This window comes from Bacillus rossius, chromosome 5 (assembly GCF_032445375.1).
Source record: "Bacillus rossius redtenbacheri isolate Brsri chromosome 5, Brsri_v3, whole genome shotgun sequence".
NCBI classification, from domain to species: domain Eukaryota; kingdom Metazoa; phylum Arthropoda; class Insecta; order Phasmatodea; family Bacillidae; genus Bacillus; species Bacillus rossius.
In genome coordinates, this window is record NC_086333.1 from 72521673 (window position 1) to 72540847 (window position 19175).

The 19175-nt window shown below is 38.4% G+C and overlaps 1 protein-coding gene across 1 annotated transcript in view; it reads right to left on the reverse strand.

Annotated features, from left to right (window-relative positions):
• Positions 1-876: 876 nt before the first annotated feature.
• Positions 877-19175, reverse strand: part of LOC134532299 (neuroligin-2-like) — a 445968-nt gene continuing 427669 nt past the window's right edge. Inside the window, exons 8-9 of the mRNA XM_063368717.1 lie at positions 11219-11337; positions 877-1691 (exon numbers count right to left, since the gene is read on the reverse strand). Of these exons, the coding sequence (XP_063224787.1) occupies positions 877-1691; positions 11219-11337 (934 nt within the window). The remainder of the gene's footprint in view (positions 1692-11218; positions 11338-19175) is intronic.

The window sequence follows — 19175 nt, forward strand, 5'->3', positions numbered from 1 at the left end:
CCTAGTCCGCTCCTTTAGAAATCTGTGAAACCAAAGGAAGATGGACGCATGCACATTCTATTCGTTCGCCAGCCTGTCACAATATTCACACAATAACAGTTATGGATCTAGCTAGGATAGCCATACTTTATATATTTTTAATAAATTGTATTTAATCAAAAAAATTGTATTTCAAAAGATAATTAATTTTGTGAAATATTAATTTACTAAAAAAAATATTTTAATTTTAAAATAGTGGTATTTTTTTGTTAAGCTTATTTTAATAAAACTGATGAAAATCCATTATATACCTAAATATCTACTTCAAAAAATTTCGCCTCAATAATGTTCGCAGGCTTTCACGGCCATTGTCTGAAGTAGCTTGGCTTCTGGGTTCTAAGCCGCGTCATTGGCGAATAATTCACCCCTGGTGAATTATAATTTGTGAAATATTCACCAGGGACGCGGCTACAACCCAGGAGCCAAGCTATTTCGCCTCATTTATGTAACCAGAGTCGAGAGTCTCGGAATTTTGTAAAAGACGTAAAAAAAAGAAAAGTGTTGTTATCTCGTCTGGATGAAACCGCGCAATACGCGACGTCGTGTTACGGTGCACAGGTTACGTCCATTCTCTCCGCTCGGCGTGACCGCCACTCGTCCAGAGCTGGCGAGCGGGCACAGGCCAGTTGCGACAGGAGTGTTGCGTCGAGGGTGGACGACCGCCGCCGCGCACGCGCCACTCGGAGGACCGCGACGAAGGGACGCTGGAGGAACCGACGCCGCGCGACGCCGCCCCCGGCCGGAGGGAAGCTACGGCCCGCACGGCACCACGTCCGGCGCGCCGCCCCGCCGTCAGACGTCCGTGGTGAGGCTGCCGGAGGCGGCGGGGGGCTGGCGTCACACGCGCAGCTCCTCCATCTGCGCCGCGCGCGTCTTGGCCGCCGGCGCCGCCCCCAGCAGCTGCATGTTGTGCGACGGCAGCAGCGGCTGCGTCTCGGGCGGCGGCGGCTTGGGCGTCCTGGGGGGAGGCGGCGGGCGCGGCACGGCGGCGGGGTCCGCGCGGCCGGCGGCGGGCAGGTCGGCGAACTCCGGGGGTGGCAGCTGGCGGTGCGCGTGGTGGTGGTGGTGGTGGCGGTGGTGGTCGGAAGACGCCTTCACCACGCCCTCCACCAGCAGGTCGCCGCAGATGCTGTTGGGCATCTGGCCGTTCTCGGCGCGCTTCTTGGCCGCCGCCGCCGCCGCCGCGCCGGGCGCCTCCTGGTGCAGGCGCGTCTTGTCGCGCTGGTAGTACACGCCGGCGAAGATGAGCACGTTGAGCACCAGCAGCGAGCAGCCGATGGCGATGGTGACGCTGAGCGCCGTGGAGTAGGCGGCGAAGCCGTCCTCGGGGGCGGCGGCGGCGGGGGCGGACGGGCCGGGTGACGCCGCCTCCTCGGACGGCAGCAGCGGCTGGCTGGTGGCGGAGGCGTTGCCGGGCGAGGTCTCGGGCGAGGCGTCGGGGCCCGCGGCGGCGGGGGTGGCGGGGGCGGCGGGGGGCGGGCCCGCCGGGGTGGGAGGCGGCGGGGGCGGCGGGTAGTCGTCGCCGTCGCCGGGCAGCAGGTGGTGCGAGGCGGGCACGTCCTCGCCGCCGGGCCGGTGCAGGTCGGGCACCAGGTTCAGCCAGAAGGACAGGCGGTGCGCGCGGTAGTGCGACTTCACCTTGGGCTTCGTGTCTGCAACAGCCGCGCCAACAACCACTGAACCACACTACCATCCACATTATTTCCATTCATAACACATTTGTACATGTGTAACATCTTTTCTCTCGGTAGCCTATACGGCGTTTTGTGGGCGTAGATTCGTTAAGGAAAGTAAATGTGTGACAGCGAGGTTTCTGTCATCTACGACGGATGTCGCGAACCAAAGTTCACAAAGACAAAGGGAAACTCTACAGTAGTAACTGTTTAATGCATTATTAACATAAAAAGGCAGTATTTTAATTAAATTCTTTGTAAAAATCATCAGTTCCAAAACCAAGGTTTAATGTTTTTTTACAAGTATTTTTTCGCTTTTATGAATACCGTTTCATAATATCTAATACTCCGGCAGCGAGATTCAGCGGTAGGTACAAGAAATGCGTGTGTGATGCGTGCAGAGATGTAGTTGAAATCACAATTTGCGTATATTTATCACGCTTGGCATTTTTGACGTGACAACGTCTAATAAATCTATGAACGCCGGCTGTACGCACGAAAAAGGATGACTAATTGTCCCGTTACGCACATTGTCCCGTTACGCACATTGTACGCTTGCGCCGCATCTATCTCTCTTACACTCCATTGGAACAACCATCGTTTGGACTTTTTCGAGGCACATCAAGCTTGAAACACTCCCATTCTTTTCCTACTTTTCCTATCATCGTCCTATCCTTAACAGAATAACACAGATTGGAAGAAGTTAAATAGCAAACACGTATAAAAGTTATAGTTAAAATAATCTGTTCGTTAAAGTAATAAACATTTTTGAATTAATGAGTGCAAATAAAAGTAAATTTATCAATTAAATATGTAGATTTCAATTCACTCCTTCTTTGTATCCATACGAGATAGTGATAATTCAATAAAAATGATTCAATTTTATTCATAAAAAAGTATGCAATCATTTCATCAATGTTTTGTTACGACGTTGTCACGTTAAACTATCGTCCGTAAACCGACTTTACAGACAACCAATTTTTTAAAGCTTATCGTGTCCGAGTTTCGTATTACTCGTGTGAGTGTATTTGGAACACGAGAACGCATGAATTTGGTCGTTATCGAGGTTAGATGTTACACATCACTGGCGAGAACTGAAACACTCGTTCCCCTTTTTTTTTGTTTTGTTTTCCCCCCCTCCATCGTTGCACCAAGTGGAGGATACCGAACAATGTTTCGTACCGCGTGTGGGAAGGCTGGTAGGTAGCGATGCACGTTAGATATTTCCACCATGAGGCTGGCACTGCGCTATCACGAGCTGGCTTAGGGGAGCAGCAATCTAAAAGAAGTCTAGGGAAAGGGAGAGGGGGAGAGAGAGAGAGATAAAAAGAGAGAGATAGAGATAGAGAGCGAGCATGACCCAAGGGAGCGAATACGGGCTACAGTAAAAACAGGTGAAGGTGTAGCGCAACAACTCTCGATAGCGGTCCAGAATTACATTTCGATAAGAAGGCGGGAGAAAAAAAAAACCCATGAACACTGTATCACACGAGAAGACTTCGTCTGCTGATTTTTTTTTCGTTGCCGTGGAAAAACAGTGGAGATAGCTTTGTCCGTTTTTTTTTTTTTTTTGCTGGGTGTATGTGAGGCGAATTGGTAAGAATGCCCTTCTAGTGGTGATTTCGGTTTAAAAAGAGGTGGACCTTGGTATCTTTGTTTTGATTGTATATGTAAAAAATAACTAAGCAACACAGGTAGTCCAACTAAATTATGAACGTAATTACATATAACGTATTTATATATAAAAATAAATTGCCGCATGTACGAAAGATTGAGAACTACTCGACCGATATGGTTGTTATTTTTTTTTTGTGTTCGTAATTGTCAAGACAAGGTTTGCATGATATAAATTTTTTTTAGAAAATCCACCGGAAAATTCTGAAAAATTCGTTCAGTTTGAGTGTTCTGCAGTCACAGGTTTTCATAACAACAAATTCCGCATTAAATGTTTCAACGTTTAATCATTGGTTATCATATATTTTGTACATTCAAACATTTTCATAACATAAAATTAAAATTCATCAAATTCCACATTGGATATTTCAGTGTTTTATCAGTGGTTATCATATCTTTGGTGCAATCAAAACCGTAACATTTTCATAGCATAAAATAACCGTTAAAATTATCCAATTGGAACATTCTATTGATTTCAGTTCGTAGTTAATTGATTTAAATGTCACCAGTGAGGCATAGAAATAACGGTAGATCTACGCGCAACGCAAGCCAACTGCATGATCGTCGAGTAAATTAGACTGAAAGAGCGTAGACATCGTTTGGAAGAAAATCGAATAAAAATTTCTCAAGCGCGATCCATTATGACTCCTGAACACCGAATACAGTTGAGTTTGACTCACTCAGTTGGAGCCTACACACAAAAACAATTTGGAACGGCGATAAAGCAGACTTCCAAGCGTAACATTACGACATAAACGTTTGGCATTCAGATGTAATCCGACAGTCATTTACGTCGCGGATGTATCGGTCGACTTCGTAACAATGAACACTGTTTGTCAACATTGCAATGCTTTGAGATTTCCACATGAACCACCAGGTCAAATTACCACAATTAACACCACCAGAGCCACTGGCATATTTGTTTTCTGGCCGAGAACTTCTATCGAAGAATTTATTGCAGAAGATACAAAAGAAGAACGAAGTTCCAACGCAACTTCTAAGGTAAATTCTTTTTCGACTGCATCACACATCACATAAACACTTCACACAACGTTTACCCGAGGCTCATAAAAAATCAAGTATTTGTTTTCTATTTTACAGTTTCCAGAACAAATTCACCATCGTGCAGGAGCATTGTTGCCGCCAGTGTCTTCAGATTTAATTCCTTGGAATTTATGATGATGAAATAAATCAGCATGTGCCATAAGTTGTGCCCTAAATCGAGAGATTATTGTGCAACTGCAACAACTCTCGCATGAACACAATCAATTGGTCAAATTATTCAAGACTGCACTAGAAATGATGCCTTCAGATAATCACAAAATAGTGAATAAAGCAGGTAAAAGACGAGCAGGCGAACATGAAAGGCGCTTCAATGAACCGACGTTAAGTGAAGTTGCCATTGTGATTCGAGGGAGTCATGGTGATAACCTTCAGAATTTCTGCAAAAAACCATCGTTCGTATGATGTATTACAACACCCGCTGATATTTTGCCGAGGAGAGGATGTATATCATTTTTTGAACAAATGTTTGTATGTAATTTATGTATGTAATTGATAAACTCCGAAACCGTTTGACTGATCGCCATGAAAGTTGGCATATCGAAGTGTTTTTCCACGGAGAAGGTTTTTATGCTAGCCATTTTTTTTGTAACTCGCCGCTAGATGGCGCTGCAGCGCATCAACTTCTAAACCGTTCAACCGATCGCCATGGGTACACAAAAAATCATAGTTTATAGACATGCAAACAGTAATCGTGTGTCATTTCTCCGTGTCCACCACACTGTCATATAGCGCTATCCATTTTGCTTTAACTCGCGGACAGTATATCACCCTGTGTTCTGCCCGGGCAACGCCGGGTACTGTAGCGAGGTTACTATAAAAATATTTACTAACAATATTAAGCGCAGATTTACTCCAGAGGACTTTCTAGAGAGTAAATTTATTTGTAATAGTTATCTTTCAAGGAACCAAAATAAAACAACATGTTTGTAAATTGTAACGTTACAAATATTATCTTTTCATCAGAGGAAATATCCATGAATTTGGCTAGTGATATTTTTCTTTGAATTGTTTTCAAGAATTAACGTATGAATCAATATTTAGAATCACAATTTAACGATATTATGATTGAACATAGGTTAATGTTTACGAGGTATCTTTTTCAGATTTTTTTGAGAGGGGCATTTAAGAATTCTCAGTACACTTTATACTTACTGGTACTTTAATGTTTTCCTGTCAAAAGGTACATTATTTGAAACGTTACCAATGATATGGGTGCGTGTACCGTGTTAGAAGTTATATTTACTTGGCGTGGTAAAAACTAACGTTAATTTTGCATGCAAATAATTCATAGAAATAAAATAATAAAACGACTGGAGACATATTATAAATACGGTTGATGAAGTATAAATTAAATCAAATAAAAAAATTTAAATATATACTCAGCATACAATATTAGTATAAACAAGCATATAAAAATAATTATTTAATTTAGTAAAGTAATCCAGATACATTTTTATTAATAATGAAAATCAATAAATATATTGATTGTTATTTAAATTGTAAATTTTAATAATTCACTAAATAATAATGTAATAAATTGTAATTTATAATGCAAATAAATTGTATATACTGGAATATAACCTCACAAACACTCCCATGAAAACAGCCAGGAGACTACTAAACCTTCTACAGACACTCCCTGCCAGCGACAATGGAAGCTCACAAACAACCTGACATCTTTATACATACAGGAACATACATTCACTTATATAAATACACTTAAAAATACACTTAAAAATACACTTTGAAATGGTTATAAACACAATTCTATCACTAATATTCAGAATAATATATTTTTAAATTTTATGAACCAGTATTCAATATAAATCACTAAAGTATATCATTTAAAAGCACATATACAATTTTTATTTGTATGTAGCCTCTTTTTCATCGTGTGAAAATTTCGTTGCATAGTTCGCGCATCGTAAAAATTCTCTCTCATATTTTTTTCTTAACGCGCCTTAAGAAGTATAATCACAATAAAGTAAATGAACGGAATGTCTAGTGTTCAAAATTATTATTGCATTAAACATCTGTGGCATTGTTAATTAGAGAGGAAAAAAATTTCAGATTTACGTATAATAAGACCAGCAAATTCTTTATATAATGGACTTAGGTAGTTATTACATTCCAACTCTATTAACGCCTGCGAGTGTGTGGGCAGATTACCCGCATACCTTATGTGCATTAATGTAAGGGGAGTATCCGGGCGCTAAATAAAGCCTTTCGCAGCAACGAATAATGTTAGCTGATATTAGTGTTCAGTATTCAACAATACGGGATTATATTGTCGAGTCAACAAGTCTGTCTCGTTTTTATAGGTTTCACAGGCCTTTGTCTCGTGTGCGAGTTAAGAAATAAAGTTAAAATTTCCACAGAGTGTACATTCCTGAATATCTTCATAACGTTTTTTTTAGAACTATTCGTAAGGTGTACTTCATGCATAAAAATGAATGATAAAACAATTTTACATCAGCGTCTGAGGTAGTATCGTGGCAGAAATTTCGTAAAATAGAACAAAGATGATTATTTAAATTACTTTTCTCAATAAATAATAACATAGGAATGGGGGTTCAATGCAAAAATTATCTTCTAATATAAAATTAAGTGAATAAAATGAATGATAACAAAAACCAAACGTGGATAAGAACACAGAAAATAACGTTTAATGACCAGGAAGCAATGAATGTCGTTTATTGGTGAAAATTGATGAACTACACATCGAACCAAAACTCGTGCTTAAAAAAAAGACCAGTAATTTATATCCATGTAATAAAATAAAAGTAACTACTTATAGAGAATGATACCAACAAAAATTATGGCTCTATACAAATATATGTATACACTTACAATGGTTGAAATTCGCTTAAATATTTTCTGAGACAAAAATGCTAGGAAGTTATTTTTATAAAGAGATATATTCGAATTAGAGAGGCTTCGTAAACATTAATTTATAAAACCTTGTAATACACGAATAAGACAAAATATGCGGTAGAAAAATATTTTTATAACTCGCTCAGTTCTGAAAAAAAATAACAAATAGTTAATTAAAAAAGCGAGTTAATTTATATACAAGAATGTTTTGTACAATAGAACATCATTAGCTTGGTAACTTGTTTTTAGATTTTATGTTTAAAGTGAAAAAAACTTGAAAGGGACAAAATGAAACGAAATACAGAATTCTCAACAACTACTTTTAATTACTTTGAGATTAAAAATATCTTTCCGCGATTTTTCTGTTCATTTTAGCTTAGAAAGCCGTCAATATAAATAGCTTGCAGCTTAATAATTTCCACACAGTTTGTCTCCCTTGTGTAAATGAATTAATTTTTATGTTAACAAAGTCTCCATTTATGCTGATTTTGAGTCAAATACCAGAATGTCCTTCAATAATAAAAACTACCTCCAAATATAATATTTGTAGATATCACAAGAGAGCCATGCAAAATATTATTAAGAATAAGGTGCCGTTATTAGGCACAATAATTTTATTTATAGCTTTTCAGTGGAAATCAAAAATAATTTAAAGCACAAGCAATATCGCAATTTACGTAACATTTATAAACATATTTATAATTTTAATAATCATAAGATTTAAATATTTTTATATTTCAAAGTAAGTATTTATTTTATTTTCGGAATAATACATAATAATGTTCTAAAATTGTTGAACATAAATACCTTGAACGCAGTGCTGCCAACTGCCAAAAACACCTATCAGTGATCAAACTCGTACATACCATAAAACGAACGTAAAACAAGCGCGATTAAGTTGACGCAAAATACTAGACTGAAAAAATTATTAACACTTACTCCTTTATAGTAACTAGCCTATCCTATATTACAAATTTATATAATATATCAAAGTTTGCAAACCAATTAATATTTAAAAAGTTAAAATTATTTAAAGAATTTATATTTATTTTTATTTCTTTCAAAAGGTTTACCTTCTAATTGCACAGGTCACTTGAACTATATTTATTGTACGAAACGCTGGTACACACACACACTTTGAAAAGTGTAAGCAAGTTTTTCTGTTTCCATGATATATTTATCAGACGCTGTAATTTCGTAACCGGACGACTAGATCAATAATGATAACGCAAAAAACCGTTAGCTGAGCTATATTATGGTGGCTTGGAATGGATGATATTAACATTACATGAACTAGTACTTATTGTAGCCATGTGTCTGGTTTTCCAAGTAGGTGCATAACCAATTTCACCATGGATGAAGATGTTACATTGAACAAATTATGAATCGGCAACGATTGCGAACATAAATCCATTTCAAAATGCAAAACGATACCTAACCCTTTTTTTTTATTGGCTGGAATCAACGACCAATAATCCAATCGTGAAGCTGGATATTACTTAACCAAGCGGTCGTCGGCGTACAGGTTGAGTTACAGCTCTGAAGTTTGCCCGATCGTGAACGCGCCTTAGCAAACGGCGGAAGGCAGTGGTGCCAACTGCGGAGCTCGTTAGTTCCCTCCCGGCTGGGCGGAGACAGCCAGCGGTCTCTGGCCGCGCGCGCGTGTTGTTTTGTTTCCGTTCTGCCATTCCCGATTACACCCGAACAATTCACCTTCGGCCAACTTCGGGATTTGTTTTATTTCTGTGCAGGAAAATTAATTCAAATATTAAAAGTGGTCGGTTAGGTTAGCTACATTAAACACTTTAAAACACTATGGACGTTTAGTTAGGTTAGTATAGTTACATTAAAATAAACAGAGAAATATAAATATTAATAAATAAACCCGAGGTTGGCCGAAGGTGAATTGTTCGGGTGTAATCGGGAATGGCAGAACTTTGTGTGCATCTTAGGCTTCCCTTCGAAACCGCGTTACACTTGGGAAGCCTTCTTTTCACAGACGAGAGAGCCAAAACCCGAAGTTCCCCGAAGTTCATGCTTTTTTTCCCCCGTAACTTTTATGTAGCTATCCTAACCAAATCAACCGTCCACAATGTTTTATAAGTATTTATAATGTGGCTAACCTAACCTAAATGACCATTAGTATCCTTTTATCAACACCGCCATATTTATTTACAATGAACAAAAAAAAAAAAAACCGAAGATGCACGATCGGGCGTTCGGCTCTCTCGTCTGTAAAAAGAAGGATTCCCCTGACCACCCGCCCCTACCGCAGTTTTGTCGCCCTGAGGTAGGGAGGAGGGAAACAGGGGTGGGAAAAGGGGAGGGGTGAGTAAGGGGCGAGGGAGGGGCAAGACATCCGTTATAAATCCAATCAACGCTCCAGGGCCCTCTTGTCCAGGCCCTTCCCGAAGACCTTAATTAACCCGAGAGGGCCGCTGGTTCGAGACCCGGCGACGCCTGAAGACACGACCTCGCTGGCGGCCGGATACCTCGCCAAGACGCCCGGGCAGAGTCGGAAAAAGAAATCGGCTGTCTGTAAAGTCGGTTTACGTATTTTTACTATCATAAAGTTTCATTTGGCACACCAATACGTTTGGCATGTACCCTAATGTTTGCGAAAGTGTCTATACACCGGTTTATGTTCCTAAACGTGGGCTCACCATCTTTGGGTCACTTTTCCGTTTGTAATTATTTGTTATGAAATGGCCAGTAGAGTTTAAATGTTGATAATGATGAAAATAACTTTGAGATTTGTGTGTAGTAACTGCTGGGCTTGTGTTTTGTGTAAATATGATGCACCTATTTAAATTTAAAGTTTTGTTTAGGTGCTCATAATGTGGATTGGCACTTGGTCAAATTTGCTGCAACTTTTGTGCATTTTCTTGTTGTGGCGGCCATATTGCTTTCAATAATTTATTTTAACTCTCCAAAGGCCTTTTCCTTATGAGTTGTAATAGTTTGTTTATGTTTGGTTTAAAGACATGAAGCGTTTATATGTACCTTATAATAAATGTTGGCTCTTCTAGCCTAGAGTTTGAAACCTAAGAAAGCATTAAAGTCATATATATTTTTGTGTGTAAATTATAAAATATTTTCTTATTTATGAGATATATCTAGTCATAACAGATCTAACTATTTTTGTACTATTTATGAGATATAAAGATTAACAATAAACTTTTGAAAAATAATTTGATGTGTTCGGTCAATGTTCTGCCACCTTACATTTTCAGCATAGGTTTGATTTTGGTTTGATTTTGAATTTAATATGCAGGTTAGGCCCCATCTGGGCAAGTGTTACCTTGTGGAAGGAAACAAGAGTATGTGCTTGCAGTGGGAGTTGGGACTCTGATGGGGCCCGGCCTCAACGGCTAAACTGCAACCTATAGTGGCGCTGGATTGAGATATAATTTTCACAAGTCGTAAACGAATGAATAGAGACCTGCAAAATTCGCGGTTTCGATGGCCTTCAGGATAGACTGCACATACCCCTGTACACTCGGGCAAATAACGCAAGTTCATTGGCTGCCGACTTGTATAAGTCTTCTCAGCTGGTTTGTCTGCGATTCGATCCTTCTTTGGTTGAAGGTTCGTAACTGGTTGGGATTCGTCCAGATGAACAGCAAGCCAACAGCAAAATTATCTAAGAGGTATATATGTGTTTGAATTATAACCTATCACCGAATGAATTCGCGAATTTTTGCAGGTCTCTACCGATAGGATAAAACTTGGCTGCAAACTTGTGTTGTGTGGTACACGGCTAAAAACTGCAACCTTTTTTGTTTTGCACAGTTTTGCCTGCGCGCAGTCGAAACTGCGTGCAAAAACGTTGCGTGTGGACCGGCGCACCTCAGGAGACGGTACACCTCCACGCGGCGAAGTCGCGCACTCACCCAGGCTGAGGTACTTCTTGTGCACGGCCTCGTAGGCAGCCCACTCGATGTTCTTGAAGCGGTTCCTCTCCTGCCGTATGCCGTGCACCAGGTCCGCCTCCTGGGGCTCGTTCGGGTTCCTGGGGACCGACAGCACAGAGCTCGTTCACCCGCCCAAACCTCTTCAGCCGGCGACCCCGCTTCTCCCTCACGGGAACACCTCTACTGTCCATCGGGCCACGGTGGAGCAAAAAAAAAAAAAAAAAAAAGTGGGTTGTCTGTAAAGTCGGTTAACGGACGATAATTGACGCGATAACGTCTAAGATGAACGCCGGCTGCACGCACGAAAAAGTATCCCGTTACGCACATTGTCCCGTTACGACGTGTCCCGTTACGCTCATTGTACGCTCGCGCCGCATCCATCTCTCTTCCACTCGATTGGAACAACCATTGATTTGACTTTTTTGAGGCACATTAAACTTGAAAACACTCCCATTCGTTTCCTACTTTTCCTATCATCGTCATATCCTTAACAGAATAACACATATTGGAAGAAGTTAAATAGCAAACATATATAAAATTATAGTTAAAATAATCTGTTGGTTAAAGTAATAAACATATTTGAATTAATGAGTGCAAATAAAAGTAAATTTATCAATTAAATTGTAGATTTAATTTCTTTCTTTGTATCCATACAAAATAATGATAATTCAATAAAAATGATTCAATTTTATTCATAAAAGTATGCAATAATTTCATCAATGTTTTGTTATGACGTCACGTTAAACTATCGTCCGTAAACCGACTATACAGACAACCAATTTTTTTTACGTGATAACGTCTATATAAAATTTTTAAATTGCTGCTTTTAAAAATTCCCGCCTCAACCTGTTTTGATATTATAGAAGATTTTCTCGCACGGTGGTTGGCCGGTTCTTGCACGCTCGGCTCAGACGGAACGTGACAACGAGTCATGCATTTTTCGTGCGTGCAGACGGCGTTCGTCGATTTATAAGATGTTATCACGTCAAAAAACCTTATTTTTTATTGTATCCCTTCCTTATGTATATATAATTTACCATCAAATATTGAATATATATATGTTTTTTTTAATATACCGATTTATTATTGATAAACAATTTCTATTCTGATTTGAAAATGGTTGACAAAATTTAAGCAATTTGTAGCAAAACAGTTATTTATTTAACAATAGATATGTGTTTGCACACAATTCGAATTGTTTTGATTTTCCTTATCTTTTTCTGGTGGTTTATTCGATGGTTTTCTGATAGTTTTAGGATCGAGTCGGGACCCACCTTTAACACTTTCCGCGATCCGCTAGTGGGTCGCGACCCACCGTTTGGGAACCGCTGGTCTAAGGTATTGTCACCCCCCCCCCCCCATACGGTTTGTTAAACCAGTCCTCTTAGCGTCAGCCCTAACGGTCTGGGGCCCCCAAGGTGCGAGGATACGGAATACGCCGTGTATGCGAATCGGGAGAGGTGTTAAGGGGCCCGCCTCGTCAGGGGTGTATGTGTGTTAGTGAGGCGGGATGATAAGTGCGACGCTCGATGGTATTTCTAGCGCGGTATCGCCTCTAAGCGCAAGGCTCTGAATTGACGCGTAGTCTTCTCGTCGTCACAGGATAACTGTGACATTTTAGCAGTGACCGCAACATTACATGGCCGATAAATGAAGATAAAGGTGTACTGCAAGTCCCTTAAGTGCTTTTAATAATCTGTATTGGTTGTTTCACGCCTCAACATTACTCTGAAAACATGCGTTTTAGCGATTTTAACTCTTCTAGAAATACAGTTTAATAACATGATCCAAAATTAAAAGTACTTTTCGGGCATCAGCAAACTCTTTAATGATTTTCGTACACATACCCCACTCGGATGTCTTGAGTAGTTTTGAAATCGCGTTGTTTTTCCTGAAGCTCTGCGCACCGTGTGTGTGCCCGGGTAGGCGGAGTCCTTAAGAGCTCCGGCTAAGACCAGAGGCTGAGGCTACCTTGGCCCAATAGCTCGCTCAGCTAGCCAGACAGTTGGCTGTGTCCTTAGCCCTTGGACATTATCAGCACTGCTGGCGCCTACCCCGGTATACCACTATCACACTGTGAACCCTTGGTCCGGTGGAGGACTACCCAAACCTCTCCTAGCTGTCCAGGATATAGTACTGGGAGCTGTGTCGACTCATCAGAGGACTAGGGAACACTTAAGAGTCTGCTCCAAGCGATCGGAGCATGATTCACCCGCACAGAGGTCATTATGCCTGATCAGAGCGGGGAACCTACACTGCACAGAAAATAACTTTTTTGACGTGACAACGTCTAATAAATCGATGAACGCCGGCTGAACGCACGCAAAAGTGTCCCGTTACGCACATTGTCCCGTTACGCTGTATTTATTCTTTTATTATTAAAAAAGTAGTATCTGTTGGCGAGTGCAGTAATAATAGATTATGTTAGATATTTGATTACAGTTTATTTACATGAAAACTTGTTCATAATTATATTTAAACGAAAAGTTTAATGTGGTTTTCATTGCTCATTAAAACAACAATTTCGGCAATAAAGGTTGATTATTCTTGCATTTTAAAAATCTGATTACTAGTATAATTTCAAGTATTTATTCTTTTACGAGTATTATTAAAATAAAAAGATTCAATTTTATTCATAAAAGTATGCAATCATTTCATCAATGTTTTGTTATGACGTTGTCACGTTAAACTATCGTCCGTGAACCGACTTTACAGACAACCAATTTTTTTTGTAAGCGAGTCTTTCAGTACTTGTTAGTGATGTGCAAAACTATAATTAAAAGTCTCTCAAACAATTGTTATTTACTAATATTTTTTTCTAGGAGGGTAGGTTTTAATCGTCTAATTAAAAGTAAATAAAATGAAAGGCAGTTAAGGTTAAGTCAGTGGCATTAAAAAAAAACCCCTCTAAAATAGCGAAGATGCATGTAATCTTGCAACACGGTGTCTTTTTTTTCCCTCCCCGAACCCGAAATTTCACGAGCAGTGATTAACTTCGGATATGTTCGGGGAATGATATGAGTCAGTGACCGTAGGCTTCTTAACATGATTACGTTTGAATATCTGATAAAGAATTCATATATTCATTCGAGAATATGTTTGTATACAAAAAAAACTTGTACTAATATGTTGTCATTTGAAAAAAAAAATGTACCAGGGCTTTGCTTAAATTAAAGTTTGTACGTTTTCTAATGGAATGACTGAGAAAAGCAAACTTTTAAATGTCCTTGTTAACTTGAATGCACTATAAAAGTATGGCGTATCCCGGTTACTTTTTTCGCCGCATGGCTCCATAATTGTCGCGTGAATTACTAAAATAATATTGTTAGAATTACTGTATATAAACAATGATATATGCGTCCGTTTTCAAATATAATTTCACAAGACACAAGGTTTTGTGGAAAAAAAATCCTGTTTTGATTAAGGTGTCATGGAGTTGGTGCAATGATAAAATTTTCCATCTCCAATTTACGATGAACTGTGGTTACAAATTTTCCAGAGATCTTCGTAAATTTACGGCTATCTTCGTGAATTCACGAACACTGAGATCACATGATTCCAAAAGAACACTCTTAGTATATTAACAAAACTGTTAAAAACTGGTTAAGTAGTTACAGTAGGAACAATATTATTTTGTCCAAGTGTGTGTTCAATTTTGTTTAGAACGAAACAATTAACTCGGAAGTCAAAATACGACGTCGTTTATACGAAGCTTCAGTTATTTTAAATTGCGAATAACTCTTCGTTTATTTCAATTAAATTATTCGTTGAAAAGTCCGTAAATTTACTGCGTCTTCTGACAGTGTGTGTCCGTCCTCAAGTTGAAGCCAATCTGGTTAGAAATCGGTTAGAAAAATACACCATAGCTAAAAGTGTGTTTAGTAGCTTTTGAAATGAATTCACTAGGGAAAATGGTAAAAAAAAAAATGACACCAGGAAGCGAGTGTTGTTGAACTAAGATACTAACGACGACATTTCAGCAAGGAATCAGCGTTAAAATTCATTGTAACCAAAATTTTTTAAAATCATGGTTGATAAATGGGGGCACATAATTCAATTAATCAGTTTGCCTGTTACATCATTATCCCCATGTAAATGCACTATCTGATAAACTCGACACAGCTGGCAGTTGAGAACGTTCCACGGCCAGACGCACGCTGCGGAATGTTTGGAGATAAGTTTCGCCGTGCCTCTGACGGCAACTGGAGACGTGATTGGCCTGGTTCTAATGGGGCATAGGCGTCGCGCCGCCGTGACGGTAATATTGGGCAGCGTCCTACCTCGCCTTTCCACGATAGCGTGCCGGGGCGGGGGGGGGGGGGATGGTGGTGATGAGCCACTCCCGAAGATAAACTAATTAATTAACTGAGAGGAGAAACCCCGCCCGATACCAGCGATGTCGCAATTGCAGGCATAACCCTTAACACTAAATGAACAGGGGAACGAGACGGATGCGTAGCTAAGCTATTTGTTGTTTACTCTCTTAAAAGACTACAACTGTTAGAAAAAATTAAACACACCAAACATTTAGGTGAGATATATGGGAACCAGAAAAAATATTCTGCAATTTTATTTTTCCCTTTTACATCTTCATTCGAAAAAAAAAATTGGTTGTCTGTAAAGTCGGTTTACGGACGATAGTTTAACGTGACAACGTCATAACAAAACATTGATAAAATGATTGCATACTTTTATGAATAAAATTGAATCATTTTTATTGAATTATAACTATTTTGTATGGATACAAAGAAGGAGTGAAATGAAATCTACAATTTAATTGATAAATTTACTTTTATTTGCACTCATTAATTCAAATGTTTATTATTTTAACGAACAGATTATTTTAACTATAACTTTTATACATGTTTGCTATTTAACTTCTTCCAATCTGAGTTATTCTGTTAAGGATAGGACGATGAAAGGAAAAGTAGGAAACGAATGGGAGTGTTTCAAGTTTAATGTGCCTCGAAAAAGTCAAATCGATGGTTGTTCCAATCAAGTGGAAGAGATATAGATGCGGCGTAAGCGTTCAATGAGCGTAACGGGACAATGTGCGTAACGGGACAATGAGTCTTCCTTTTTCGTGCGTGCAGCCGGCGTTCATAGATTTATTAGACGTTGTCACTTCAAAAACTCGCGACTAATACAATGACTTCAATTGATTATTAACGTGGAAAATATTGCGCACACCACGAAGTTAAAAATATTGTACACACCCACTAACTGAATTATAATATCCATGGTTTCGACGCAGTACACATGTGATTGTAATAGTCGCAAACTATCGATCACTTACTGTCTTGAAACCCGAACAAACAAAGTGATACGAGATTTTATAACTTAAACGATATGCAAAATATTTTTTTCTTCAGTTCTATTTGCCAATAAGATTTTCAGTTGTGTGCAATGCATACGTAATTAGTCCATGGCAGATCGCATACGTCAGTTGGTCACCTCGTTATACTTTTAGAATAATATTTCCGTACGGACTGCGAAGTGAGAAATCACAACTGAAACATTTTCCTTGAACACCTTCGGATTGGAGCGAAAAGTTGAACTGGGTTGCGAAACAAAGGTTGAATAATGATATCAAATTTTAACTCTGAACACCACTAGGATTGAAAGTAAAACAAAAGTCACAATTTCGAAGATGCAATCACTTTATGATCATATGCGAGAAGCAAAGGGTGAACAATGAAAAAAAAAAAAAAAAAAAAATTGGGCGGGGAAGGAAGTTGCATTATTGTTAGATGGTTTTTCATAAGCACATTTTAACAACTGGACTGAAATCTAACTGTTAATTAGCCAGATAGTGAAATGGGAATAGGTTGAACTGCCTGGCGCAACAGACAAAAAAAAATTAACACCACTTTCTTGGATTTAATTCCTACAGATCACACCATTTGGTATGATCATACGTTAGACGACGTTATGGAAATGGGACGAATTTCTATAAACAGAGAAAGAGATGCATCGAATCCATCTGATATCAGTTTCCCTGCAAAGGTCGCTTTAAGTCAGCTTGCAACCAACCCCTACAGTATGAATTGCGGGTTGCCCAACCTTAAAGTATATACGTAATTTTGCTCACCATTTAATAGTTCTGAAGATAAACATGTCGAAACCCTGCTTCGGAGTTGACTGTCACCGTCGCAAAAAAAACTTCTAAAAATATTTCAAAGTGAAATAGAGCTAAATGTTATATAAATATGTATGAGAATTAATTATTTTTAATGTTCTTTGTTTTCAGTTCGATCTGTATGCGCAGTCATACCTTTTCAATGAATAACCTACGTTGAGAGGTAAAGGCACTCCACACATTGTGTATACTAATAATTAATTTACGAATAGAATGATACACGCTTTTATTCTAGAAGCTTTTGTTCCCGTGTAATCGTGTTACAAATCATGAGTCCCTTTTGCAACGAAACGAATATAGATCAACAACGCTTTGTTTAGCTATGGATATTTAAAAGTGGCAAGTTCCTCTCGGGGAAAAATAATAATTAAATTTTAGGATGAAATGTGCAAAGTAAAAGATATAAAGTAAAATACTCCTGATAAATATAAATTGTTGTTTTATTTGCAGGCAATATCGACGAACGTGTTTTGTTTGGTTAAAATATAACTTACAATGAAAAAAAAACGTACGTATGGATGGTGGTTTACGAAGTTAAGGACTGCATACGCCACTTTTTTGTGCTAACATTTATCATTCCCTTACTGATTAATTTATAATGGGAAAACCTCATTTTTGGATACATGAATAAACAGCAAATAACTTAACAGTTTAATGTAAAATTCTACGTTCAAATCAGTAATAAATGAAATTGTATGATTCAATTTCATGCTAGATTAAAAATATACATTTGCGTTAAAATAAAAATGTATAAAATAAATATCTTAAACATTCATAATAGTCATAAGTATTATCTAAATGGTACATAATATCTTTAGGCAAAAAATCAAAATAAAATGAGCAAAACTATAAATATAAAACTACCATTTTAAATTGAAAGATATTATAATAACTCTGTGAAATAAATCAATTCGTTTTACCTGGAGGAAATTATAAAAGCAATCACACCTTGTTTCTGTTCATTCCACATATCCTTGTGAAACCCAAAAGTTCCACAGCACAGGGTCTAGCTGATAACCAAGCCACACTTGAACTTGGTAATATACACGAAAAAGATGTTGATGAGCAGCCGCTGAGGTTGGAGGAAGACAAGCCAACTGCACTTGTTTTTACCGAGATTAGATGTTTGCGCATCGCTGGCGAGTACTGAACGACTCGAAATTTTTATTTTACGCAGCAATGTTGTAAAACTATCTTTGATTAACCAATTAAAATCACTGTGACGCAGCCACACAAACTCCAAGCGTTTCTTTGCGACAGCTCCGAATAAAATACTTCTCTATGGTAATCGTTACGCTTTGAACGACGTTTGCAAATATTATTTATTTAAATACTGTAGTCTATTTAATTAACATAAAATTGTGTATTCTTAATAAAAACTAAAAAAAATAATTTTTTTAAAATTAATGTAAGTATGGTAATTCTTTTTTAAGTAATCAAAATTTTTAAAGTAAGGTAAATTTATACGATTTAAAAAATATAAATTTGAACTTTATAAAATCTAAAAAATAATTAATAATTTGAAATTTACTGAAACTATATACATATAAATACATCGCGATGACTAGGTACAAATACGTGGTAAATAATTCTATTTATGTTAAAATTTGAAAAGGGAACAACCCTTAAGTTTAGTGACGCTCAGAACACCCATCCACACTTACTTGTTTGCAAAGTTTCGCTATTAAAAAGGGCGGGAAAAATGAAAGCCGGGGAGAACTTCAAGAAAACTTCATAACAGGCGGGAAGCATAAATAACCCGTGTAAGGGAAAGACTGCAGCGAAATTCAATAGAAA